Source organism: Sapajus apella, unplaced genomic scaffold (genome assembly GCF_009761245.1).
Source record: "Sapajus apella isolate SASKATOON/1434 unplaced genomic scaffold, GSC_monkey_1.0 scaffold4, whole genome shotgun sequence".
NCBI classification, from domain to species: domain Eukaryota; kingdom Metazoa; phylum Chordata; class Mammalia; order Primates; family Cebidae; genus Sapajus; species Sapajus apella.
In genome coordinates this window covers 57,515,712-57,543,145 of record NW_022436944.1, presented here as the reverse complement: position 1 = coordinate 57,543,145, position 27,434 = coordinate 57,515,712, and the positions used below count along the sequence as shown (strand labels likewise).

Sequence of the window (27,434 nt, the reverse complement as noted above, 5' to 3'; positions counted from 1 at the left end):
AAAGCCTGCATAGCCATGAGTGGAATGATAAGGGTGGTTCTAGTGAAGGCTCCGAAGAGGAGCGGTATAAAGAAAACCTCGGAAAAATGGCAATCCTGTTACAAAATGGCCAAGAACTTGGCTAAACTGTATTCATGCCCTAGTGTTTGTGAAAGAAGGAAACTGTAAGTGATGAAAGAGGACATTTGGTGGAATAAGTTTTTAAGCAAAGTGTTGAGGGTGTGGTATGGCTTATCTTGACTACTTACAGTAAAATGTGAGAAGAGAGAAGCAAATTAGAATTTATAATCAGCAGGGAGGCAGAAATTAAAGATCTGGAAAATGCTTGTGTTGACCACGTCATTTATTCACTTTCCATGTATAAAAAAGTGTGTTTGGGAGAGAACGCCAAGGACGTGGCCGAGCTGCTGTTTGACAAGGAGGCCAGCACAGATCAGTGGAAGCCACTAAAAGAATGACCCAAAGATACATTACAGATCATTGGCTCTGCCCCTCCCATCACAGGCCCAGAGTGACAGGGCCTACGGGACACACTATGTCAAAAGAGGGACCTTGAGACCCCTGGTACATTGGTGTTCCCTCTAAGGGCCTGCCAATAGAGGCTGGAAATCCAGTTCCTGGAAGTGACAGGGTCCTGAATCTCTCCTCCTCACTCCCCACACAACTCTCATCTACTCAAGCTAGGTGAAGGGGAGTTCAGGAGAACTCCTCGGAGAGATGAGGGGACTGCCTTGGAAAAAGGACACCTGCCGTCCCACTCTGGCTGGAACTTGCTAATTCAGAAACATGGGGGCTTGCCCTGGTACTTCAGACAGTAAGAGAGATTATAGAGGAGTTAGTATGTGTCACCTGGAGTCTGAGGGCCTACACAAACCCAGAGAATGATGCCCATCTCTCATCTGGGTATAATGAGGGCAGGAGGTTGGTGGGAGCTGATCACCGTGAGAGGGTGAAGGCTAGGGTGCGGTGTTTTGGCCAAGTGGATCCTGCTGTCTTAAAGGCACCCCATGTGCTAGGCTGAGGAGACCCCCCACAGAAAGAGGCTGTGGGGTGAACTGCCAGGGATAGGACCTGAGGGAAGCCACAGAGAGTGCTGGGAGTGTTAGGAAACTCCAGTGCTCAGAAGACCCACAAATGGACCCGAGAGTGATGGCATTTGAGTGTCTACCCTACAGAGGACCCTGAGAGACTATAACAGCCCCTGCCACGTCAATCTTTGGTCTATTTTGTCTGACGTCCCCATCCCATGCCTAGAACCTGGAAAATCAGAACAAAGAGACAGGAGGAAGAACATTAGGTCAGAACAGACCTCATCCCCTTTGGCCACTATCCTGAGTGAGGGGCCAGGGACAAGCTGTGGATCTGACGTAAGATTCAAGTTTTTCATTGAACTGGGCTGAATATTTTTTTTTTTAAACAGGGTCTTGCTCTTTTGCCCAGACTGAAGTACAGTAATACAATCATAACTCACTGTAGCCTTGACCTCCTGGGCTCAAGTGATCCTCCACCTCCGCCTCCCAAGTAGCTGGGACTACTGGCATGTGCTGCCGTGCCTGGTTAATTTTAAAATGCTGTGTAGTCGAGCATGGCGGCTCATGCCCATAATCCAACACTTTGGGAGGCCAAGGCAGGCAGACCATGAGGTCAGGAGACCGAGACCATCCTGGCTAACACAGCAAAACCCAGTCTCTACTAAAAATAAAAATTAAAAAAATTAGCCGGGCCTGGTGGCTCACACCTGTAGTCCCGGCTTCACAGAGGTTAAGGCAGGAGAATCTCTTGATCCCGGGAGGCAGAGGTTGCAGTGAGCTGAGATAGAGCCACTGCACCCCAGCCTGGGTGACAGAGCGAAACTCTGTCCCAAAAAAAAAAAAAAAATTGTGTCGAGGCGAGGTCTTGCCATGTTGCCCAGGCTGGTCTCAAACTCTTAGCCTGAAATACTCCTCCCACCTTAGCCTCTCAAAGTGTTAGGATTACAGGCATGAGGCACTGTGCCCAGCCTCCATGCTGTTAACCCCATCTGTTATCATCCTTACTATATATGGTGCAGTTAGAATGCAGGGGCTTTGGAGACAGCCCCTGAGTTTAAATCCCAGGTCCCCTACTTTTTAGCTGTGTGATGTTGGACCAGTTATTTCCACACTCTGAAGCCTCAGTTCTCCCTCCTCCCCAACTCCCATGACATGGGAGTAGCATACTTCTTCTAGAAAGGTCAAGATTAAATGTAATAATGTCAAGGTTAAATATGATAATTACTTCATGTGGGACTGCCTAACCCTTCACACGCAAGTTCTTTTGGCTCTTCTCACCTCCCTCTCCACCTTCTCTCCTGCCCCCTTTCCCTCTCCTGCCCACGGCGAGCTGTGCCGTCGCGCCTTATTCCTCCAAGGTTCGCCCTGTCAGTTGCCCTTTCACAGCTTCAATCTCTCACGTTCCTGTCTGTGACTCCCCTACACACAAAACATTGGATATCTTTCCCAGACTGACTTGTAGAAATCATCCCTTTCTCCCTCCTTCTACAAAAGTCCTCTCCTGGCTCCTTTCTTCTGTTCCTAGTCTCTCCTCAACCCTCTGCCACTGCAGTGAAGCCACCTCTAGAAGGTCACTAAGGCTGGCAGACCCTTCCCCAGACACAACCCTCTTGCCTTCAACTCTGACCCTTCCCTTGTCCCTATACCCTAGGCCTTCAACACTCCTCCTCCTGGTTTTCTGACCACCTGTCTGACATCTCTTGCAGGGTCTTCCCTGGGAGGGGGAGGTTAAGGCTGAGGTTCGGAGGCTCTGCCCTTGGTGCCTTCCTATCTCATCCCATCCACATGCACTTTCTCCCAGGGGAAATCCCACCCATTCCCACACCTTCAAGGACCCTCCACACTCATTGACACCCAGCCCATCAGACCCAGCCCTGTGAATGCCCTGTACTTGCTTGCTCACCAGATATAGGAGATGAGGGGGAATGCAGGTACCCCACCCACCAGAAACAGCAGCCGCCAGTGGGGAAGTCTGTAGGCGATCCCCGTCAGCAACACGGTCCCCACGGCGAAGAAGCAGTGCCCCAGGATGATGGCATGGGCCCGGTGCTTGTCCATGAGCCACTCAGTGGCTGTGCAGAGAGGCCAAGAGGACGAAACCATGGTCACTTCAGGGTCCCCACAGCTGCCCCTGCATCCAGGCTTCCTGGGTGTCCCTACCTGCTCTGGACAGTTGAGATCAGGCAATGCTTCTTCTGCCTGTCTGTGCACTGGGTCCAGAGACAGCCCCTCAGAGCCCAGAAGAGTGCCTCTGTTCCACCAGGGCACACCCTTGCCGGAGCTCGCAATCATATACACAGCTTCCATCCCTCTCCACCTGGCTGCTCCCTCTGCACACTCCTGTCTGACCATGTGCCTCTCATAGAAAAGACACAATCGCCAACATGTAGGCTGACGCACGGCCAGGCCAGGCTTCGCTGTCCTCGTCTTTGCTCTGAGCGTATCTGTGCTTTGGCTACCTAAACCTTAGGGCTCCCAATGAGAAGAGGGTCTCCTGCCAGGAAACCCTCAGCACCTACGCAGCTGCAGCTATAAGGCTGCCCTGGGTGCTTTAGCATCTCTTAGACCTGGGTTGAAGTCCCAGCTTCTTCACTTAGTTGCTGTGTGACTCTGTGCAAGTGGCTAACTTCTCTGAGGCTCAAGTGTCCTCCTCAGCTGAAGGAGTAATAGAATGGTGCCTGCTGAAGAGAGCGCGCCAGGAGGAAACGGCACAGTGCATACAAAGGGCTTAGCAACTGCCTCTACTCCCTTCCTCCTCCCTTTCTTCTCCTCCTCCTCCTCCTCCTTCCTCCTCCTCCTCCTTCCTTCTCCCTTCCTCCTCCTCCTCCTCCCTTTCTTCTCCTCCTCCTTCCTCCTCCTCCTCCTCCTTCCTCCTCCTCCTCCTTCCTCCTCCCTTCCTCTTCCCTTTCTTCTCCTCCTCCTTCCTCCTCCTCCTTCCTCCTCCTCCTCCTTCCTCCTCCCTTCCTCCTCCTCCTTCCTCCTCCTCCTTCCTCCTCCTCCTCTTTCTTTCTTCTTCTTTCTTCTTCTTCTTCCTTCTTCCTCCTCCTCCTCCCCCTCCCCCTCCTCCTCCTCCTCCTTCCTCCTCCTCCTCCTCTTCTTCTTCTTTCTTCTTCTTTCTTCCTCTTCTTCTTCTTCTTCTTCTTCTTCTTCTTCTTCTTCTTCTTCTTCTTCCTTCTTCCTTCTTCCTTCTTTTCTTCCTTCCCTCCTCCACCTCCTCCCCTCCTCCTCCTCCTTTCTTCTTCTTCTTCCTCTTCTTTCTTTCTTCCTCTTCTCTCTCTCTCTCTCCCTCTCTCTCTCTCTTTCTTTCCCTGGCCTTTCTTAAGGGCTCAATAAATGTAACCCATGGGACTTAGGGGTATGCAAGGAGTATGCAGTGGAAGGTGCGGGGTATGAGGGAGTTAGGAAGGATGATGAGGATGGAAGGGCAGTCAGGGCACTGATTCTCTGGCATCTCCAGGCAGCCAGGAGAGGAGATCCCTTATACTTTTGCCTGTCCAATTAGGCCTGGGGTCCTGTGGGCTCCCAGTAGGTGCCTGCACCACCATGCCCCGGCCACACCCTCTTGCAGCCCCGCCCCAACCCCTTGCCACCCGTCTATGCCGCCACGCCCCCTTGCTGCCATGCCCCCTTGCCGCCAGGCCCCTTGCCACCTGCCTATGCTGTCACGCCCCCTTGCCGCCACGTCCCTTGCCGCCACGCCCCCTTGCTGCCATGCCCCCTTGCCGCCACGCCCTCTTGCTGCCACGCCCCTGTGCCGCCCCGCCCTGCCCATTGAGGTCCAGTCTCACCCAGAGAAATGCTGCTGATGGCGTAGCCCACCACTGACTGCGAGACGGCAAAGCGAAAGAACAAATACAGGTGAAAGCTGTTCACGAAGGCTGTCCCGAAGCCGAAGATGATCAGCCCCAGCAGCGACAGCAGGATGGCAGGGTAACGGCCCATCCTACAGGCATCAAAGGGAGGCTGCACCAGGACCTCACTGGCTGGCCCCAGCCGGATACACCTGGGCCAGGCCCTGAACCACCCATGGGCCCCTGGAGAACCCCTGCCTTCACCTCCCTCAGCCTGACACTCTTCAAACCTGAATGCCCACGAGGAGGAGGTGGGGTGGCTCGGGGACCAGCAGAAACTCCCGGGGACTCACTTGTCAGTTATGAGCCCGAAAACGACTGAGCCTATCAGGAGCCCTGCCATGAACACGATCTCTGGGGTGTCCTTCTTCCACTCCATGCCACATACCAAGTCAAACTGTGGGTCAGACACAGGAATCGGCCACGGGCACCCACCTTTGGGTCCAGAGACTTAGCCTCACCCCAGGATGGGGCCTATAGGCCAAGGGGACCTGGGAAAGGGCAGGTAACTGGGTGCAGCGTGCCTCTGCTCTTGCCTTTGCTCTATTACCTTTTCGACCCAACCCGCACAGGCTCCACCCTGAGAGGTGGGCCTGGAGAGAGTGACCAGAGGCACAGGCCAAGAGGTGTGGGGGATGGAGTGGGAAACCAAGCAAAGGCAGGAATCAGTGCAGACCCTTTCCCAAAGGCAGGTGCTAGGCCCCACCTGCAGACTCACACTAGGCTCGTCTGTGTCATGAAGGGCCTAGATTGCAGCTCAGGTTGGGAATCCCTGTAAGAGATGCCTGATCAAAGCTGCTTCTTTCCCTGAGCCCTACCTTTTGTGAGTTCTAAGGGCAAAGCCACAGCTACCAGGGAAATTTCATGGACAGATGGCAAACCCTGCCATGCCACACCCATCTCTACCCCAAATGTACTCTACCGATAGGCAGGGCCAGGGCTGGGCAGCAGGAACCCTCATTTTCTGCCCAAGCCCTGCCTCTGCAGGGCAACCTCAGGCCAATGGCTTCCCATCTCTGAGCCTCAGTTTCCCCACCTGTTCGGTGAGGGTAGGAGGCACAACTCCGAGCCTGTGGGGTAGTTACAGACAACCCAGGACAAGGTGTACCTCATTGATCAGCGATCGCTTCTTAGCGTCAGGATAGATCCATCCATTTCGGCATGTGTCTGTGTCATTGAGGCCAAAGTGGATGATAGAATCCAGATTCCAGGGCACAGGAAGGTACATGAGGCAGGTCAGGAGACTGCCATTGGGTGCCCGGGGTATGGTCAGATTCAGCTGCTCAGCTTCAGACAGGTGGGGGCCCACTGCCAGGATCCAGCTGGTGTTGCAATAGGGCTTCTGAGCTGTGAACACGAAGTGGTCAGCAAACATGAAGAAGGCCGACAGGATGCTGGGGATAAAGGTGAGGGCCACCAGCCTCCGTTGGAAGGTGCCGAACTCCCCCACCGCAACCAGGAGGTTGGCAAACTTGTCATCCTGCTTGGTGGTGACGACCTTCAATCTGCGTAACAGCATCTTCAGAGACCGGGAATACGGATACCCTGCTGCCTCATGCCTGTTCAAGTTCCTGGGAGCATCCTGGGATCTGAGCTCTTCCTTGAAGTTCTCTTCTCCTGCCATCTGTCCAGAGAAAGTGTGCAGCTCTGTCTCTGCTGATACCACTTCCTAAACATCAAGACTAGCATGGGAGCCACTGACCAGGAACTGGCCTCTGGCTTGAAGCGATATGGAGTCCAACCTTGATCTCAGTAGTTCCCTCCCTTGCTTTCTTAGTTAATATGATTTATTCCCCACTGGCCCAACCATCCAGGTTTTTTAGCGTAATTAAGATTTTTAGGCCGGGCGCGGCGGCTCAAGCCTGTAATCCCAGCACTTTGGGAGGCCGAGGCGGGTGGATCACGAGGTCAAGAGATCGAGACCATCCTGGTCAACACGGTGAAACCCCGTCTCTATTAAAAATACAAAAAATTAGCCGGACATGGTGGTGCGTGCCTGTAATCCCAGCTACTCAGGAGGCTGAGGCAGGAGAATTGCCTGAACCCAGGAGGCGGAGGTTGCGGTGAGCCGAGATCGCGCCATTGCACTCCAGCCTGGGAAAAAAGAAGAAAACCCCTTTCTCAAAAAAAAAAAAAAAAAAAAAAGATTTTTAATGTTTTAGAAAATGCTGTGCTGCTGTTGCCACGAAGGACTAAGCTCTGAGGAACTCTCCTGGAACTTCTCCACAAATGAAACTTTTTGTTTACACACACATTGAGGCACCAATGGGCTTACAAGGGGTAGGAGAGGTCCCTAGGGATCTTTTCTTCAAAAATAAAGATCTGCATCAGCATCGGCTGGCCCAAGGTGGACGGCTGGAAGCCTGGGCCACGAGGTGGGGCAGCAAGGCTGGTGCAGTGGTGCGGTGGTAGATCACAGAGCCAAACTGGAAAGGCAGGTGCGGGGAAGGAAGAAGGGGAGCAATACTGACTGTAAGTGTATTACCTTGCAACAGCAGCAAGGAGTGGAGATTAAGCTCTGTTTTGAGCCAAACCCTTAGCAGGCCTAACAGTTCCTGGTGTGGGGCACCCCTTGGCTCAGAGCAGAGGCAGAAGCGAGTCTTCTGTGAAGGAAAATTTCTTCAAGTTGATTCTGCACAACTCTCACAGATGAACATCAAGAAAAGACATTACACCTTGAGAAGGCAAGCCTCTCTAAGAGTCAACAGAACCCAAAACCACAGACTTTTAGACTACAGATGTTGAAAGTGTCAGATACAAAATTTAGAATAGCTATTGTATGAACTTTTTAAGGAAATGAAAGTTGTAATTACAAAAATGAACTTACAACAACAATCAGGAAAAAGCAGACACCTTTGGAAGGAAGATTAGGAACTTTTACAAATGAAAGCTTGTTGAATGGCAAGTTGTTGTCATTGTTGAGATGAAAATGCTAAGAGAAAGTTAAATTTGACACAAAGTATCAGTGAACTGGAATAAACTGCTGAAATGTGAGAAAGAGGTAAAGAAACTTGGTAGGCAGAAGATTTAATATGTATCTAATTGGAAGCCCACAAGGAGAAATGGGGAAGCATTAAAGAAATAAAAGAATACCTTTTCTAAAATTTTTAAAACAAATTCTTAGATCCAGGAAATGTAATTTATCTCCAACCCATGGCTAGACACATTGCCGTGAAGCTGCAGGACACCAATGACAAAGAAAAGATCTTGAAAATCAGCTGGAGAGAAGACAGGCCACTGACTAATGAACAGCTTCAGCAGTCTCCTATTAGAAGCAGGCACAGGCGAGTAGATCGCTTGAGCCCAGGGGTTCAAGACCAGCCTAGGCAACACAGTGAAACCCTGTCTTTACAAGAAAATACAAAAAAAAAAAAAAAAAAAAAACTTAGCCAGGCTTGGGGGCATGTGCCTGTAATCTTAGCTGCTCAGGAGGCTGAGGTGGAAGGATCACCTGAGCCCAGGGAGGTCAAGGCTGCAGTGAGCCATGATCACGCCACCGCACTCCAGCCTGGGCAACAGAGCAAGATCCTGTCTCAAAAAAAAAGAAAAAAAGCACTTGGGAGGCCAAGGTGGGCAGATCACCTGCATTTGAGAGTTCAAGACCAGCCTGACCAACAGGGAGAAACCCCGTCTCTACTAAAAATACAAAATTAGCTGGATGTGGTGGTACATGCCTGTAATCTCAGCTACTCGGGAGGCTGAGGCAAGAGAATCACTTGAACTCAGGAGGTGGAGGTTGCGGTGAGCTGAGATAGTGTCATTGCACTCCAGCCTGGGCAATAAGAGTGAAACTCTGTCTCAAAAAAAAAAAAAAAAAAAAAAAAGAAGAAGAAGACAATGAAAGTTAAGCAACAAGGAAACCAGGGAAGTGAAGAATATTTTCAAAATGTGGATGGAAAATTATAGACCACCTAGAATTGTATACCCAGCAAAACTGTCTGTCAAGAACTAGGGTAAAATAAAGATAATTATAGAGATAACTAGAAATTGAGAGAACACACAAGCAAGAGACCTGATTTGATTAAACTTTTAAAAGAAAAGAAGGATGCTGGCTTCAGCAGCGCGTGTACTAAAATTGGAACGATATAAAGAAGATTAGCATGACCTCTGCACAAGGACGACACACACATTTGTGAATGGTTCCATATTTAAATAAATAAATAAAAGATAAGAAGGAAAATGTCTCTGGAGGACAGCTGGAGATGCAAAAATGAGCAGTCAAAATGGGAAACATGTATGCAAATTCAAATATTGATTGTATGAAATAAATACAATCATTGAGATTGTATTGAATCTACAGTGGGGAAGAATTTGTATCTTAAGAACGATATTGAGTATTCTAACCCATGAGCATGGAATGAAGATAGATAGAGCTGACAGAGATAAGAGATAGAGATAGCTCCATATGTTTTTAAGTTAAAAAAAAAAAAAAAAAGCTTGTGAATACATCACAAGTTAAAGAAGAAATCATGGTGGAAGATTACAAATATTTATAAATGAATGATAGTAAGAACCATAACATATCAAAACGCATGGGTGGTATAAAAAGTGGCACTTGTGTGAAGTTTAAAGCTTTAAGTGCTTTATAATAGAAAATCGGAAAGACTGAAAATTAACCAGCTAAACACCCATCATAGGAAGTGGGAAAAAACACAAAAGAATAAATCTAAAGAAAGTAAAGGAAGGAGGTAGTAAAGTTAAGACAAAAATAAAGGAACTAGAAACAGAAGTATAAGAAAGGGAATCAAAGTTCAAGGTCAGTTCCTTGAATAGAGATAGACGAGCCTTTAGGGAAATTATGTAAAAAATTCTTAAAAAGACAGAAGGTACAAATAAGTCTTTTATATATGCAAAAAGGAATATACAGATATAGCAAGACTGAAAATATTAACTGGATACTAACATCAACTTTATACCAATGAATTTGAAAACTTAGGTGAATTAAATTCCTAAAACAAAATTACTCAAAACAGATTTAAGAATAAATGGAAAGTCTTAAAAGTTCTATAGTGACTAAATAAAGTAGAAGTAAAAAAATCTTCCTACAGATTAAGTGCCTGACTACCAAACCTTCTTTTTTTTAATTTAATTTAATTTAATTTTTTCTTTTGGCAAGATTAGAGAACAAGACTACCAAACTTTCATGGGACAGATCATTCCCATGTATACAATTTATTTTCAGGGAATAGGAAAAGATATATACTGCCAAAGAATTTTACTTCAATAGCACAACCAGAAAATTACAGTACAAAAAAGGAAATCACAGATACATTTTATTAATAAAAATGGATGCAAAAACTCTAAATACAATGTTAGTAAATCAAATTTAATAGCATATTAAGAGAAAATATATCACAGTAAAGACAGTTTTTTCTTTATCTTTGAGACAGCGTCTCACTAGGCTAGAGTGCAGTGGCACAACCTCAGCTCACAGCAGCCTTGACCTCCCAGGCTCAAGCAATCTTCCTACCTCAGCCCCCTGAATAGCTGAGACTACAGGCGCACCCACCACACCTGGCTAATTTTTATATTTTTTGTAGAGACAAGGTCTTGTTATGTTGTCCAGGCTGGTCTCAAACTCCTGAGCTCAAGTAATCTGCCTGCCTTGGCAGTCTGCCACCATGCATGGCCAATTAAAAACAGTTTTAACCAGAAGTGCAAAGATGGTTTTACTATTATACAATATATAAATACTTATATAAGGAATAGATCAATACTTAATAGATCAATGGAGAAAACCATATGATCATGCTTATAGATGCAGAAAATGCATTTGATTAAATTTGGCAATTTGTGATTTTTAAAGAAAAATCCTAAGAAAAATGAGAAAGTCTTTGATTTAATAACAAAAACTATCTCCCTCCCAAAAAAAAATCCTAAAAAGGAAACATTAAAAGTGTTCCTTTCAAAATCAGAGGAAAGGCACAGATGCCCATGCTTATTCAACGTTATACTGGGTGGCCCTAGCCAGTGCAATGAGATAAGAAAGAGAATGAAAGACATAAAGACTGAAAAGAAAATAAAACCCAAAAGAATCTACAGATAACTAGAAACAATAGGAGAGCTCAGCAAGGTAGCTGCAAATAATGTGAATATATAAAAGTCAATTGCATTTCTGTAAACCCAGAACAATTAGAAAACATAATTTGCAAAAGTATGCCATTCAATAAAAAAATCTTCAAACTCACTCAAAATTTTCTAAAATGCTAATGTCAGCAACACTGTGATAACATTTCTCACCTATCACATTGGCACATTTTGTTGATGAGGCTGTGGGGAAACAAGCATTTTCATACACTACTGATGGGAAGGCCAACTGGTACAACCTTTCTGAAGGACAATTTGGCAATACCTGATAAGAAAGAACAAGGAGTGGCTGCTACACCGGAAAGATGGCTGAGGAAGAGCAAAGAAAAATCCCTTTGGTTCCAGAAAATCTCCTGAAAAAGAGGAAGCCTTATCAAGCCCTCAAAGGCACTCAGGCAAAGCAGGCACTTTTGGCAAAGAAGGAGCAGAGGAAAGGAAAAGGGCCCAGGTTTAAGCGATTGGAATCGTTCCTACATGATTCCTGGCAGCAGACACGTGACAAGGTGCGTGTCAGATGACTGGAAGTGAAGGCTCACGCCTTGAAATTGCCAGATAAACATTCTTTGGCCTTTGTCGTACGCATTGAAAGGATTGATGGTGTGAGTTTACTGGTGCAGAGAACCATTGCAAGACTTCACCTAAAGAAAATTTTTAGTGGTGTCTTTGTAAAAGGCACTCCCTAGAACCTAAAAATGCTGCGTATAGTGGAACCTTATGTGACCTGGGGATTTCCAAATCTGAAGTCTGTCCGAGAACTCATTTTGAAATGTGGACAAGCCAGGGTCAAGAATAAGACCATCCCTCTGACAGACAACACTGTGATTGAGGAGCACCTGGGGAAGTTTGGTGTCATTTGCTTGGAAGACCTCATTCATGAAATTGCCTTCCCAGGTAAGCATTTCCAGGAGATCTCATGGTTCTTGCACCCTTTCCACCTCTCAGTGGCCCGTCATGCTACCAAAAATAGAGTGGGCTTCCTCAAGGAGATGGGCACACGTGGCTACCAGGGTGAACGCATCAATCAGCTTACCCGCCAGCTGAACTAGAACCAGGGGCCAAACTGCAATAAATTTTTATCAATGAAGTGGAAGCGTGTGTTTTTGGGTTTGGAGAATTTGTATCAAGTATCTTCAGAGAAGATTATTTCCTGCTTTATCTTTAAAAACTGGAAAGGAAGGGTCAAAGAAAAGACAGTAGCTGGCCAGGTGCGGTGGCTCATGCCTGTAATCCCAGTACTTGGGGAGGCTGAGGTGGGCGGATCACCTAAGGTCAGGAGCTCGAGACCAGCCTGACCAACATGGCAAAACCCTGTCTCTACTGAAAATACAAAAATTAGCGGGCATGGTGGCCTATGCCTGTAATCCCAGCTACTCGGGAGGCTGATGCAGGAGAATTGCTTGAACCCAGGAGGCAGAGGTTGCTGTGAGCCAAGATCATGCCATTGCACTCTAGCCTAGGCAACGAGCAAAACTCTGTCTCAAAAGAAAAAAAAAAAGAAAAAAACAGTAGCTTATATTCATTGCAAGCACCTCTCATCACAATCCAGTTCCAAGGAAAAATTCCAACATTTTCTACATTGGCTGCTGCCTCGTCTGAAATCAGCACATTCCATGGAGGAAGGAGTTCTGCTTTGCTGCATCTCTTATCCTAGGGTTTAATGTTGGTAACTGAGTAACTCTAGCATTTGTTCAAGGTTCCCTAAGACTCTTGCAGCAGTGGACAAGCCCAGGGACATAATTGAATCCGGTGATTCCTGGGGCCTTGTGAGAAAGACTTGAAATACACATAGGAGGAAAGGTACAAAAATAAATGTTTACTTGTCTCTGCAAAAAAAAAAAAAAAATAAGAAAGAACGAGTTAACCCAGACACCCTGATATGTTTACGTCTTGCACATGCTCAGAAAGAACTGCTTGAATGATTCGTCCTTAGCTGACTTCTGGAATTGAACTTTTGGAGTGTTCTCTGTGCTACCTTTAAGAGTGTTTGGGGCCAGGTGCAGTGACTCATGCCTGTACTTCCAGCACTGGGGAGGCTGAGGCTGGAGAATTGGTTGAGGTCTGGAGTTCAAGACCAGCCTAGGCAATATAGCGAGACATCCCCACCCCTATCTCTAAATAAACAATAAAAAATTACCCAGGCATGATGGAATTCACCTATAGTCCTAGCCCCCTTGGGAGGCTGAGCCACTCCTGATAGCTTGAGCTCAGGAGTTTGAGGCTGCAGTGAGCAAGGCCTTATCTCTAAAAATAAGTTTAAAAAGAGTGTTTGGCATGGTTGGAAGTGTGAGCCATGCTGTACCAGCTTACCAGATAGCTTGTGCCTTATACTGAACAGCCTTCCTGCTTGGGTTCTGAAAGTGGGCAATGAAGTTTCAGTAATTACAGTTAGTCACGAAGGCACTGTGTGGCTTCATGTTCAACCCCAGTAAAAATGCTGGGCTCAGGCTCAGAGAGAGAGTCCCTGGCAGAAAAGACTTCACATAGGCTGCTGCAGGTCACTGCTGGGGGAGTAAGGGCATCCTGTGTACTTTCATTGGGAGAAGATGGGAAGATAACACCTGTATCCCCCAGACTCCACCCAATGTGCCTTTTAAACCCTTATTGACCTTGCATTGTACCCTTTTGTTGCAATAAATTGCAGTAGTGTATATAATCACTTTTCTTTTCTGAGACAGAATCTCACTCTGTCATCCAGGCTGGAATGCAATGGTGTGATCGTGGCTCACTGCAACCTCTGCCTCCCAGGTTCAACTGATGCTCTGCCTCAGCCTCCCAAGTAGCCGTGACAACAGGCACATGCCACCAAACCTGGCTAATTTTGTATTTTGAGTAGAGGCAGGGTTTTACCATATGTCCAGGCTGGTCTCGAACTCCTTACCTCAGGTGATCTGCCCACCTTGACCTCCCAAAATTCTGGGATTATAGGCATGAGCCACCTCACCTAGCCCTATAATAACTTTTGAGGCCCATGAATGCTTCTGGTGAATCACAGGGCCTAGGGGCAGTCCTACAGACCACCGATACCCCTAAAAAACTATGTATACACTTACTTTTTGATTTAGCATCCCACTTCTGGGAATTTACCCTGAAGACATACTTCCAACAATAAGAAAATACATGTGTACAAGATTATTTGCACAGCAGCATTGATTGTATTGCAAAATATTGGAAGCAACCTAAATATCCATATACATAAGAGACTGGCTGAGTAAACAATGGTATAGTCACTCAGTGCAACAGTAGAGCGGGCGCAGTGCCTCACACCTGTAATCCCAGCACTTTGGGAGGCTGAGGCAGGAGGTTTGCTTGAGCCCAGGAGTTCAAGACCAGCCTGGCCAACAAAATAAGACCCCATCTCTATGAAATATAAAATAATTAGGCAGGTGTAGTGGTGCGTGTTGTTAGTCCCAGCTACTTGGGAGGCTAAAGAAGGAGGGTCACTTGAGCCCAGGAGGTTGAAGCTGCAGTGAGCTGTGACTGCTCCGCTGTACTCCAGCCTGGGAGTTTCACTTGTACTCACCCGATAGGTGAGGCCATCTCAAAACAAAACAAAACAAAACGAAAAACAGTGATATTACGCAGCTGTAAGAAAGAATGAGGAAAAGTCTATTCATTGATAGGGAATGATTTCCAGACCATATTGGTAAGTGGAGAAGCAAAATGCTGGAGCATCTCTAGTAAGCTGCTCTTCATGTAATAAAAGGGGACATAGGAATATACATGTATCTGGTCATTTGTGGAGAAAGCTGCAGGAGGATAAGTCACAGACTAATGAGACTGATTATCTCTGAGGGTGAGTGGGTGGGAATGGGTGAAAAGAATGAGGAAATGGAATGGGGCAGACGGGAAGGGAGGGGAGGGACAGTTCTCTGAGTGTAGCTTTTTGTGGAATTCTCAATTTAGAACCTTAGCAAGGTTTCACATACACCCCTATTCCCAAATAAGTAATTAATTAAAGCCAACCTGTACAAGGAAGTAATCCAAACAGCAGCAAATAAACCTAATGTGATACAAATAACCAACATAACTGCATTGAAGGGGATGGGGAAGACGAGGACTAACCTAAGTAACTTTGAAAAATAGCATATCGCCGGGCGCGGAGGCTCACGCCTGTAATCCCAGCACTTTGGGAGGCCGAGGCGGGTGGATCACGAGGTCAAGAGATCGAGACCATCCTGGTCAACATGGTGAAACCCCGTCCCTACTAAAAAATACAAAAAATCAGCTGGGCATGGTGGTGCGTGCCTGTAATCCCAGCTACTAAGGAGGCTGAGGCAGGAGAATTGCCTGAACCCAGGAGGCGGAGGTTGCGGTGAGCCGAGATCGCGCCATTGCACTCCAGCCTGGGTAACAAGAGTGAAACTCCGTCTCAAAAAAAAAAAAAAAAGAAAAATAGCATATCAACTACATATTGTAAAGCTAAAGATGAAAAGAACTGTATACAAGTATTGTTACCCTACTTGTGAATTTGCTTTCCACAGAGATGGATTTGCAGTTCTGAAACTAAGTGTATGCTATATTTAAGCAAATAAGTAGATGGTAAGTGTTGGGTTTCTGTTAGAGAAAAAAGTTACAAAAAAGGACAGGGAAGCCGGGTGCGGTGGCTCACACCTGTAATCCCAGCACTTTGGAGGCCAAGGCAGGTGGATCACCTGAGGTCAGGAGTTCAAGACCAGCCTGGACAATATGGTGAAACCCCATCTCTACTAAAAAATACAAAAATTAGCTGGATATGGTGGCATGTACCTGTAATTCCAGCTACTCTGGAGGCTGAGGCAGGAGAATTGCTTGAACCCAGGAGGCAGAGGTTTTAGTGAGCCGAGATGGCACCACTGCACTCCAGCTTGGATGACAGAGTAAGACTCTGTCTGAAAAACAAAGAAACACACACACACACACACATACAATGGGGAAGGCTAGAATAAAGACTGTGGTGTTGGATTGGAACCAAAGGTGAGAGAATGAACTCATGATAGATTGATTGATAGACAGACAGATAATGTGTACATGTCTATTTTCTAGCTCTGTCCACTAGATGGCCTAGAAAAAAATATCAGCTTAGTAGCAATGAACACATCTAGTACTCAGATCTTGGTTCCTAAATAAAAGAAACAGGGTTCTTTGGAGAAATGGTTGATTCCAGGATTGGCAAAATGTGGGTAACATCCCCCATGGGCACTGAGGAAGGAGAATTGTCCAGACCCCAGGCACAATTAGTGCCTGAAGAATATCTTAGTTTGTAGTGTTATTACTTAGCTATTTCCTTTATATAATCCTTCATATATAATCATATATTAGTTTATAGAATTAGTGTCTGAAGTATAACTTACTGCTTACATACACCTAGCTTGTATAATCATACTTAATACTTATATCTACCATACTTTTGTCGTCAGAGCTGTACTGACACATTTAGTGCTGATTTATAGAATGCTTCTTTACATATATATATATAATTGCATTTTAGGTTCTGGGGTACATGTAAAGAACATGCAGGATTGTTGCTTAGGTACATACATGGCAATGTGGTTTGCTGCCTCCATCCCCATCACTTGTATCTGGCATTTCTTCCCATGTTATCCCTCCCCAACTCCCTACCCCCTGCTGTCCCTCCCCTAGTCCCCCGCCCAACAGACCTCAGTGTGTGATGCTCTCCTCCCTGTGTCCATGTGTTCTCTGTTCAACACCCGTCTATGAGTGAGAACATGCAGTACTTGATTCTCTGTTCCTGTGTCAGTTTGCTGAGAATGATGGTTTCCAGGTTCATCTATGTCCCTGCAAAGGACATGAACTCATCATTTTTTATGGCTGCATAGTATTCCATGGTGTTTATGTGCCACATTTTCCCTGTCCAATCTATCATCGATGGGCATTATAGAATCCTTCCATATAACCATATAGTAGTTTGTAGTAGGAGGAATGCCTAGAGCAGTCACAGAACAGAAGCAGTACATAGGAAAACAGCCAGACCAGGACAAGAACCAAAGACCCGGGCAGTGGCGTCCCTGCCTGAAAGGGCATACACTGTATGGCAGGCTTGGAGCAAGAGCCTCTCCTCCTGAGAAAGGAGTTGTAGTGCCTTGCATCCAGTTCCTGTGGAAAGTAGGCCTCAGGCCTGAGATCCTGGAAATAACTGAGGGAGAAGAACCCCTCTGGTGTGACCAGTCATGGAGGCTGTACACCCTGTCAGTCTTTTCTCACTTCTGTGCTGGCTCAAATCATCTGTCCATAAATATCTTAAGAGAGGAGCACAAGTCTGTCAGCTCCCACTGCACTGGTTTACAGTATCCTTCTATTAGAAATCCTTTGAAGTCTCCAGCCACCAGATAAGAAGTGTTGCACACGACACCTGTTGCACACAGCCCACCTCCTTGCCTCAGTGACCTAATGGGGATGGACCCCTTTTCTGTACACAACCCTCTACTACTGCACATGGCACGGCCCCCTACTGTGCACGGCCCACCTCTCTGCCCAGGTGACATAATGGGGTGGCCCCTCACTTGTGACTCATGTGATTATGTATGCCCTATTACTAAGCCTATAGATGATGACCTCGCTGATGACCCTGCCCCCTGCTTGTACCTAAGAAATACAGACTCTTCTGGGCATTCAGAGCTCTCACTGATCTCCACTCACAGGTTGCGTGGCCCCCCGAGTCCAGCTGCTCTTCACCAGTTCTTCAGTGTCCTGTCTCTTTACTTCCCAGATCCTGCACCTCAGCACAGCATAAGGGGCACCCCACGACCCTGTGAGGTCCCAACAGCCCTACAGAGAAGGGACAGTACAAGATGGTTATAAAGTATCTTTTGATACCAGAAAGCAAGAAAGCACCCTAAAATGATGGGGCATGTCGAACACAGGAGCCGGACTGAAGGCATCCCCAGCAGCCAAAATAAATAATGATAGTAATAGGTTAGAAGCCATAGAATAAATATATGAGTCCATAATGATGTAAATAAATAACCAAATAAATAAGTAGTATAAAAGGGACAGCTCTTCCTTACTGTAGAATTCTGCAGTAATAAGTACAGAAAAAATGAAAATACAAAAGTCACCATTAGGCAAGCACCATTTATAATTGTTGCAGGCAAGAATTATTGATGAGTATTAAAATTAGAGGATGAAAATATGAGAAACAGATATTTACATAGTATTAAAGTGCGTCTCACCATAAGATATTTATCATTTACAAAGGGGAAAATAATAACTTTATAGTGAAGAAATTTGGCAGATACCATTTTAACCAAGTAATCAAAATTTAAATCACCAGTCATGGGATGTGATAACATCATACATCCCGCTAACATCATACACCCTGCTAACATCACACACCCCGCTAACATCACACACCCCGCAAACATCACACACCCCGCTAACATCACACACCCCGCAAACATCATACACCCCGCTAACATCACACACCCCGCTAACATCACACACCCCGTAAACTTCACACACCCTGCAAACATCATACACCCCGCTAACATCATACACCCTGCTAACATCATACACCCCGCTAACATCTTATACCCCGCAAACATCATACACCCCGCTAACATCATACACCCCGCAAACATCACACACTCCGCTAACATCACACACTCCGCTAACATCACACACTCCGCTAACATCATACACTCCGCTAACATCATACACCCCGCTAACATCATACGCCCCGCTAACATCTTATGCCCCACTAACATCATACGCCCCGCAAACATCATACGCCCCGCAAACATCATACGCCCCGCAAACATCATATGCCCCCCAAACATCATACACCCCACTAACATCATACACCCCGCAAACATCATACACCCCGCAAACATCATACACCCTGCTAACATCATACACCCCGCAAACATTATACACCCTGCATATGATGTACATATGATGTACACCCCTGCATATGACAGCACTTCTGAGGTATTCTTGCCAGAAATACATGCCTTAATATGATCATAAGAAAACGCCAAACAAGGGGTGTTGGGGAAGGGAGAGCATCAGGAAGAATAGCTGATGGATGCTGGACTGATCCCTGGGTGATGGGCAGATCTGTGCAGCAAACCACCATGACACGCGTTCACCCATGTAACAAACCTGCCCACCCTGCACATGTAGCCCTGCACTTAAAATAAAAGTGGAAGAACAATTTTTTAAAACCATCACCAAACTATTCAGGGGTGAATAACTCCCTAGTACCTTTCAAGTGTCAAAGCACGAAGAAGGCTGAGAAATTTTCTCAGACCGTAGGAGACTAAGAAGACGTGACAACTATTGCAGTTGGGATCCTGAACTGGGTCTCAGACCAGGAAAAGGACATTGGTGGGATAACTGGCCAAGTTCAAGTTAGGTCTATAGATTAGTTAATAGTATTGTGTCGGTGTTAATTTTCTGGGTTAGGTAAGTAAGATGCCAACATTAGGGGAAGCTGGGTGTAGAAGGAATGGGAAGTCTGAACATTTTTTTGCAACTTTTTTCTTTTTTTTTTTTTTTTTTTTTTAGAGACAGAGTCTCACTCTGCCACCCAGGATGGACTGCAGTGGCGCAATCACAGCTTACTGCAGCTGAGCTCCTGGGCTCAAGCGCTCCTTCTGTCTCCGCCTTCTGAGAAGATGTGACTATAGGTGTGTGCCACCATACAGGGATAATTGTTTTATTTTTTGTAGAGACGAGGTCTCGCCTTGTTGCCTAGGATGGTCTTGAACTCCTGGCCTCAAGTGATCCTCCCATCTTGGTCTCCCAAAGTGTTGGGATTATGGGCATGAGCCACTGTGCCCAGTCTCACAACTTTTTTTAAAACCCTAAAATCATTTCAAATTAATACAATTTTTAAAAATGGGAAACTTTAAAAGATACCATTTATAATATTGAAATATAATTAGGAACAATCTAACTCAATATGTACAAAACACCCATTAAGAGGACATTATTAATTTTTTTTAAAGAAAAGGAAACAAGCATTTGTGAGGATGTGGAGAGATTGGAACCCTTTTGTATTGGAATGTAAAATGGTGCAGCCGTTATGGAAAACAGTATGATGGTCCCTTAAAAAATAAAAAATAGAATTACCATTTGATTCCACAATCTTCCTAGTACATACACAAAAGAACTGAAAGCAGGAGCTTGGTTGGAGATTCGCACACCCGTTGTTCACAGCAGCATTGTTCACAATATACAAAAGGCGGAAACCAAACAAATGTCCACGGAAGGACAGTGGATGAAGAAAATGTGGTCTATACATACAGCAATGGAATATTAGTCTTAAAAATGAATACAATTCTAATACATGTTATGGTATGGATGAACCTTGAAAGCATTCTACTAAGTGAAATACCAAATCACAAAAGGACATGGATGACTGCACTTGTATGAGGTACCTAGAGCAGTCCAATTCATAGAGACAGAAAGTAGAATGGTGGTTACCAGGGACGGAGGGAGGGGGAAAGGGGAGTTATTATTTAGCGGGTACAGAATTTCAGTTTGGGAAGATGAAATAGTTCCGAGAATGGATGGTAGTGAAGGTTGCACGATGATGTCAATTACTTGACGCCGCTGAACTGTACACTTCAAATGGTTAAACTGTTCAATTTTGTGTTATATATATATTACTACATTTTTTAAAAAAGGTTTAAAAATATGGGCTGGGCGCGGTGGCTCACGCCTGTAATCCCAGCACTTTGGGAGGCCGAGGCGGGTGGATCACGAGGTCAAGAGATCGAGACCATCCTGGTCAACACGGTGAAACCCCGTCTCTACTAAAACTACAAAAAATCAGCTGGACATGGTGGTGCGTGCCTGTAATCCCAGCTACTCAGGAGGCTGAGGCAGGAGGATTGCCTGAACCCAGGAGGCAGAGGTTGCGGTGAGCCGAGATCGCACCATTGCACTCCAGCCTGGGTAACATGAGTGAAACTCCGTCTCAAAAAATATATATATATGTGCAAAACCTGTGTGTAAAATAATGATAAAATGTACAGAAATATGTGAAGAAAGAAAAGTAAATGCAGAGCTACCTCATGGTCATGAATAAAAGTTGTCAATTCTTCTCCATATTGATCTACAGAGTCAGTACACCTCTAGTCAAAATCCAAAAGACATTTTTATAAAATTATTTTTGACAAGATGATTCTAAAATTTATATTGAAGGACAAAGGGTATAAATACCTAAGAAAATTCTGAAGAATAATAAGGAAGAATGATTTGCCCTGCAAATTATCAAAATTTATTATAAAGTTATATGAATTAATGAAAACATGCCAACATAGAAATAGCTATAGAAAGCCCAGAAATATATCCATGCAGACATCAAGTTGTGATATCTGAGAGAGAAGTGTCATGATAGGTCAGTAAATGGAAAAAAATTAAAATTAGATTCCTCATATCATAAACAAAAATTCCAGCCCTATTAAGAACTTGAATTTCAAGAACAGCACTTTCAATAGAAAATATAAGGGAATATATTTCTGACTTTCAGGTGAGGAAGGATTTCCTAATCAAGATGCGAAAACTATGCTATTTTGTGCTAACCATATAATTTTAAATTTGACTACAGGTATATGAGAATGCCTAAATTGTAGTATATTTATACAGTGGAATACAATGTAGCAATATTGTTTGTAGTCAAATTTAACAATATAGCAGTTTTAAACAGATAAAACTTAAAAATGAAAATCTTAAAGTGGAAAAAAACCCAGACACAAGTGGAAGGAGATATTCGTGCACACGTACACACACGTACACACACACACACACACACACACACACACACATCTGAAAAAGGACTAGAATCAAGAATATGTAAAGAACCACAAATCAGGGCCAGGTGCGGTGGCACACGCTGGTAATCCCAGTACTTTGGGAGGCCTGAGGAGGGTGGGTCACCTGAGGTCAGGAGTTCAAGACCAGCCTGGCCAACAAGGCAGAACCCAGTCTCTAGTAAAAATACAAATATTAGCTGGGTGTGGTGAAACACTGTAATCTCAGCTACTCAGGAGGCTGAGACAGGAGAATTGCTCAAACCCAGGAGGCAGAGGTTGCAGTGAGCCAAGATTGTGCCACTGCACTCCAACCTGGGTAACAGAGAAAGACTCTGTCGAAAGAAAGAGAGGGAGAGAGAGGGAGAGAGAGGGAGGGAGAGAGGGAGGGAGGGAGGGAAGAAGAAAAATGGGTCAAAGACCTGAACAGGCATTTCTCGAAGAGGAAACTCATGTGGCCTACAAATATGTGAAGATGCTCAACCTCTCCAATAATGAGGGAAATGCAAATCAAGACCATGGTAGGACATTTACACCCATTTGATTGACAAAACTTGAGAATTTTGATAATACCAAGTGGCAGAGAAAACTACTTTGGATACATTCCTGGAAGAATTATTCATAGGCCCACTCTGGAAAACAATTTGGCATTGTATTATAAAGCTGAATATCCATATACCTTACCACCCAGCAATGCTACTCTCAGGCATATACTCTAGCGAACCATTTGTACACATGATCCAGGAGATATGTATGAGTCAACATGTGTAAGTCTCAAAAACAGGAGGAAGAGTGAAAAAAGCAAGCCTCAGAAAACTGATGCTCTTTTCATAAAGCTGGAAACAAGCAAGACTAAAGAAATCATTTCAGTATATCACGCAATAAAACTAGAGGATTTTTTTTTAACAGCAAGGATGAAATTCAGGAAGCCATCTCTGAGGGGAGACAGAGGGAAGAGGTGGACTTAAATCATTAGAAACGCTCTGGTTCCTTGGTTGGGTCATGGGTTCACAGGTCTCTGTTTTTATTTTGAAAAAATATTGTGCCCACGGACCCTCTCCTGAAACATACACTCCCGCTCTTCCTGCAGGCCCCTCCCCTCTGCTGGAGACTGATAAAGGCGGCAGTCACCCGCTGTGATGACAGGAGAGGGTGTGCCCTGTTTAGGGAACTTCCCCCGCTACTACTTGCTCTTAGTACTTTCCCCAGCCAAACCCCATCTTCACAATGCTCATGTTAGTGGCTGCGGAATCTCTGTTAAGGTGCTGTTTACTTTCATGGCTGCTGCTTGGCACTGGGCTGTTCCTCACTGCTTCCTCACTATCCCAGGCAACTTTTCTGTACACATCAATGTGCAGAAAGCTCTCTTTGTTCCCTGGGCTCATGTCTAAGAAGGAAGGTTGTTTATATGGCTCTTGTAAAACAAGCTCATAGTGTCCTCCAGAAAGAGAAACCCATCTCAGAGTCCACGGCAGTTCACAAGGTTTCTGTTTCCTTCTGTTGTACTGGCCCCAGCACAGAAAGTCAACACCGAGACAAAAGTATGCCAAATTGCAGGGTCTTTATTGCCGGCGGCCACGGAGGACTCGCGTCTCTCCAACCCATGGCCCCGGAAGGAGGGTATCAAGAACTTTTATACCCATAAAACCACCTTGGCAGTGAGGGTGAGGGGCAGGGGTGGGGGTGAGGGGCTTCAGACATTCTGAGGGCTAGTGGATCCTGTAAATCACCTCCTGAGCAGAGATGTGGGTGAGGGGCTCCGGACACTCCGAGGGCCAAGGGACTTTGGACATTCTGATTGTTACTTAAGTGGTTCACAAAAGTCAAGATTAGCATTTGTTTACACATTGTCTGGGTAGGGTGGAAATCACGGTCCTTAATTACTTATTACAAGTTGCAGGGACCAAGATGGCATGGGCTTGGACTGCTTGCCTGTCACATTGGGGTTACAGAGAGCAGTTTCAACAGAAAGCCGAGGTATGGCTGAGGTATGCAGTTTTATGGGGCTTTTACCATGTCACATTCCAGTCCCACCGGCAGCATGACGCCTTATAATTCGTATTGATTTTTTGTCATTTTGTAGTATGATGAGATATCTTGTTTCTGTTCTTGTGATTTTTTTTTTTTTTTTTTTTTTTTTTTTTGCGGGGAGGCTGATCACCCACATTATCAGTCCAGGTGTCCTCGAAGGGGACATTCTTCCATGTATTCTCACATTCCTACCCTCTGGTCCTCTGTCTCGTGGGAGCTTGCTCCCGAAGCACTGCAGGAGACACTGAGGCCTGTTGTAATGACAAACCGAGGCATCCTCTCTAAGCTGCTCCTCTCATTTCTGCCAAGATCCCTGCAGATCCCAGCATTCTGGAAAAGTTTCTCCAGAGAATTCTTTAGAGGACGTGTCCTGGCTGAGACACTAGGGTCCCTTGCCTGGCTGGGGATAGCACTGTGGTGGGCCTAGACAGCAGGGATCTGTGGGGAGGCCGAGCTGCATATGCCAAATCTAAGGCCAGCCCTGGAGGAGTGGCCCTTCGTGGCCACCAGCCTCCATGGGGTCCTCACCTGGGAATGTTACCAAGCTGCCCTGCTAACCCCTGCCAAGGCTAGGACCACTTTCAGAAGCCACCACGAGCCCCTCACTCTGCTATTGGACAGGGTGGACAGCCTGGAACAGAGTTCACTGTCTGCTTAGGGAGAAGCCCCCTTTCCTGCTTAGGCCCCTAGTTTCCTGCCAGTCACACTAGGGGGCTGCCTCCTTCTCAGACTGCGACTGCAACTCCGTAATCCAGGGAAGAGGTCTCCAACTCATCGTCCATGGGACAAATCCAGCCTGCGACACAGTTCCCTTGGCCAGTCTATTTGCTACCTCACTGTATCTTGGAATGTGATTTAACTGCCAACAGGCAATTTCACATAAATGCAGCATTTTCTTTTTGAAGTTTGGCCGATGGGACAGCATTCCCATCCGGCAACAATGAGCAAAGCTGAGCAGCGGCCCCTCCTTCAGACTGAGAGTCTGCTTTGCTACTGATGGATTGATTGAGACAGAGTCTCACTCTGTCGCTCAGGCTGGAGTGTAGTGGTCTGATCTTGACTCACTGCAACCTCTGCTTCCTGGGTTCAAGCGATTCTCCTGCCTCAGCCTCCTGAGTAGCTGAGACTACAGGTGCGCACCACTATGCTCAGCTGATTTCTGTATTTTTAGTAGAGATGGGTTTTCACCATGTTGGCCAGGTTGGTCTCGAACGTCTGACCTCAAGTGATCTGCCCGTGTTGGCCTCCCAAAGTGTTGGGATTACAGGCATGAGCCACTGCACCTGGCTCCGGCTGCTTCTGATTTGTGCGTGCAGGAGGCCCAGCAGGGTCCGGCGCCATTTGCTCTTTTCGCTTGTCTTTGCCTCCTGCCTGGCTCCAGGCTTGGGATTCCTCATCTCAGCAGGATTTGGAGGTGCATCAGAGGCAGGGAACACAGAGAGAGAGCACGCTCAGATGTGTGTGTGCTGGGAGGTGGGGGGGGGGCTGCATAAGCCCCCCCAGAGAGATGTATGGCTAATCCTCAGAACTCGTGAATATGTTTCCTTACACGGCAAGGGGGGAGTTAAGTTGCGAAGCTAAGGTTACTACTCTGCTGACTTTAAAATAGATTATCCTGGATTGTCCAGCTAGGCCCTATTAATCCCAGGATCCTTAAATGCTTAAGACTCAAAGAAATGCGCAGTGAGAAGGATTTGGGCAGCCATTGCTGGCTTTGAAGATGCAAGGGGTCCCGAGCCCAGGAATGAAGGAGGCTCTAGAAGATAGAAAAGGCAAGGAAGGAAATGAGCTCTGCCCTGGAGCCTCCAGAAAGGAAGGCAATCCTGCTGACACCTTGATCTTAGCCTGCTGAAGCCCAATTGTTCTTCTGACCCCCAAAACCACAAGGTAATAAGTCTCTGCTGTTTGAAACCACCACGTGTGGGCCTTTGTTACAGCAGCAATAGGAAACTGTACAGGAGGCACATGTGTAAGGCTGGAGGGGGCGGAGGAGGATACAGACTTCCCAGGGAGGGATGGAGAAAGCCACCACTGTCCTCCAACACTGACCTCTCAGAGATGTGGCTTCTGGACCAGAGCCAGCTGTACCAGCCTCTCCCGGCAGGGACCGCTTCAGCATCCCCCAGCACCACCTGATACCCCAAGGCCCTGGAGCACACCCTCTACAGATCCCAGAGGTCCCCCATCAGGTGGACAGGCCCCAAGCAATTGGTTCTCAATGTGCCAAAGAGGTAACAGGCTGGGAGAGGCACAGCCAGGAGCTGCACGCCACCTGCGACAGGAGAGGGCCAGACGCCACACCTGAGAACTCACCCTTTCTGGGAGAGCAATCTGCTCCTTCCACAGACTCCCCACAGCCAAACAGGCCCAGGCAGTCTCCTGTCTACACCTGTGCTGAGAAGCAGCCGCATAATTGCTGGGAATCACCATAATTGCCACCCTCCTGGCCCCGCCCCCCAGGAGACAGGACCACAAGCCAAAGCCAGGACCCACCTGACCACAGTCCAGGCCCAGCCAGACCCTCGGAAACAGACCGTTTAGGTTCCACTGGTGTCCAGGAAGTCGTGTCACAATGGAGTGGGGAGGTCCGTGGGATGGGCTGGGAATGGTGAGGGGCAGCATTCTACTCCAGGGGCAAGGCAGGTTGGGAAAACTGCTGCCTGATCCCGCGCTTCCTCCGTGTGAGGGCTCCACCTCCACTCCGGGAAATCCTCCTCTCCTTCCAGATGTCACTCATTGGTCAGCTTCCTTCAAGCGTTCCTGAACCCACAGCTGGAAATAGCTTGGCCCTACCCCACTCACCTCTGCTCTGTCTCTACATGACGCTCCCTTGCAAAACAGCCTTGGTCAGAGCTGCCCGTGACTGATCTGTCTCCCGCATTAGCTGGAGGCCTCCTCTGCCAGATTGTTGAATGGGGCTTCAAGCTTCATACTTGGGGGAAGGGAGGTCAAGGGGGCAGGACGGCGAATCAGCACACGTCCTGGTACACGGCAGACCCGGGAGGGGAGCTGACAGCCCCTTGCCGGAGAAGAGAAAGCTGTGCCCTCCCTCGGAGCAGGCTGAGGCCCAGCAGGGGACAAGCCCCACTCCCCTGCAGCTTGCTGGATCCACCTCTGCTTCCTGAGGTTGTAGCAAAAGACAGCTCTCTTCCTGTTTTTATTTTTATTTTTATTTTTGAGGCAGAGGCTTGCTCTGTCGCCCAGGCTAGAGTGCAGTGGTTCGATCTTGGCTCACTGCAACCTCTGCCTTGCGGGTTCAAGCGATTCTTCTGCCTCAGCCTCCTGAGTAGCTGGGACTACAGGCATGCATCACCATGCCCAGCTAATTTTTGTATTTTTTAGTAGAGACAGGGTTTTTGCCATGTTGGCCAGGCTGGTCTCAAACTCCTGAACTCAGGTGATCTGCCCACCTCGGCCTCCCAGAGTGTGGGGATTACGGGCGTGAGCCACCGCGCAGGGCTGAGAGCTCTCTTTTTTTTTTTTTTTTTTTTGTCCCCTGCTCAGGACATGGCCCAGAGAAGCTCCAGAGAAAAAAGAGCAGCAAGAAAAGCTGATTTCCCAATCAGCAGACACAGCATGTACTCAGGACCTCAGCAAAAGTAGGGCATTGCTGTGGTTTAACATTTGTCCTCTCCAAAACTCATGTTGAAACTTCATCTCCAGTGTGGTAGCGTGAT

At 46.6% G+C, this 27,434-nt stretch overlaps 1 protein-coding gene, 1 non-coding gene and 1 pseudogene across 2 annotated transcripts in view; 2 read left to right on the top strand and 1 right to left on the bottom strand.

Moving 5' to 3' along the window:
• The window catches only part of SLC22A14 (solute carrier family 22 member 14), a 35,168-nt gene extending 8,356 nt beyond the window's left edge, over nt 1-26,812 (bottom strand). Inside the window, exons 1-5 of the mRNA XM_032270465.1 lie at nt 26,251-26,812; nt 5,991-6,506; nt 5,176-5,279; nt 4,820-4,974; nt 2,935-3,103 (exon numbers count right to left, since the gene is read on the bottom strand). Of these exons, the coding sequence (XP_032126356.1) occupies nt 2,935-3,103; nt 4,820-4,974; nt 5,176-5,279; nt 5,991-6,506; nt 26,251-26,379 (1,073 nt within the window). The 5' untranslated portion in view covers nt 26,380-26,812. The remainder of the gene's footprint in view (nt 1-2,934; nt 3,104-4,819; nt 4,975-5,175; nt 5,280-5,990; nt 6,507-26,250) is intronic.
• LOC116544753 lies at nt 8,930-9,034 on the top strand. The gene has a single exon (XR_004266020.1). It is a non-coding gene; the product is annotated as a U6 spliceosomal RNA (small nuclear RNA).
• Nucleotides 11,275-12,146, top strand: LOC116544263 (annotated as a pseudogene).
• Nucleotides 26,813-27,434: the final 622 nt, after the last annotated feature.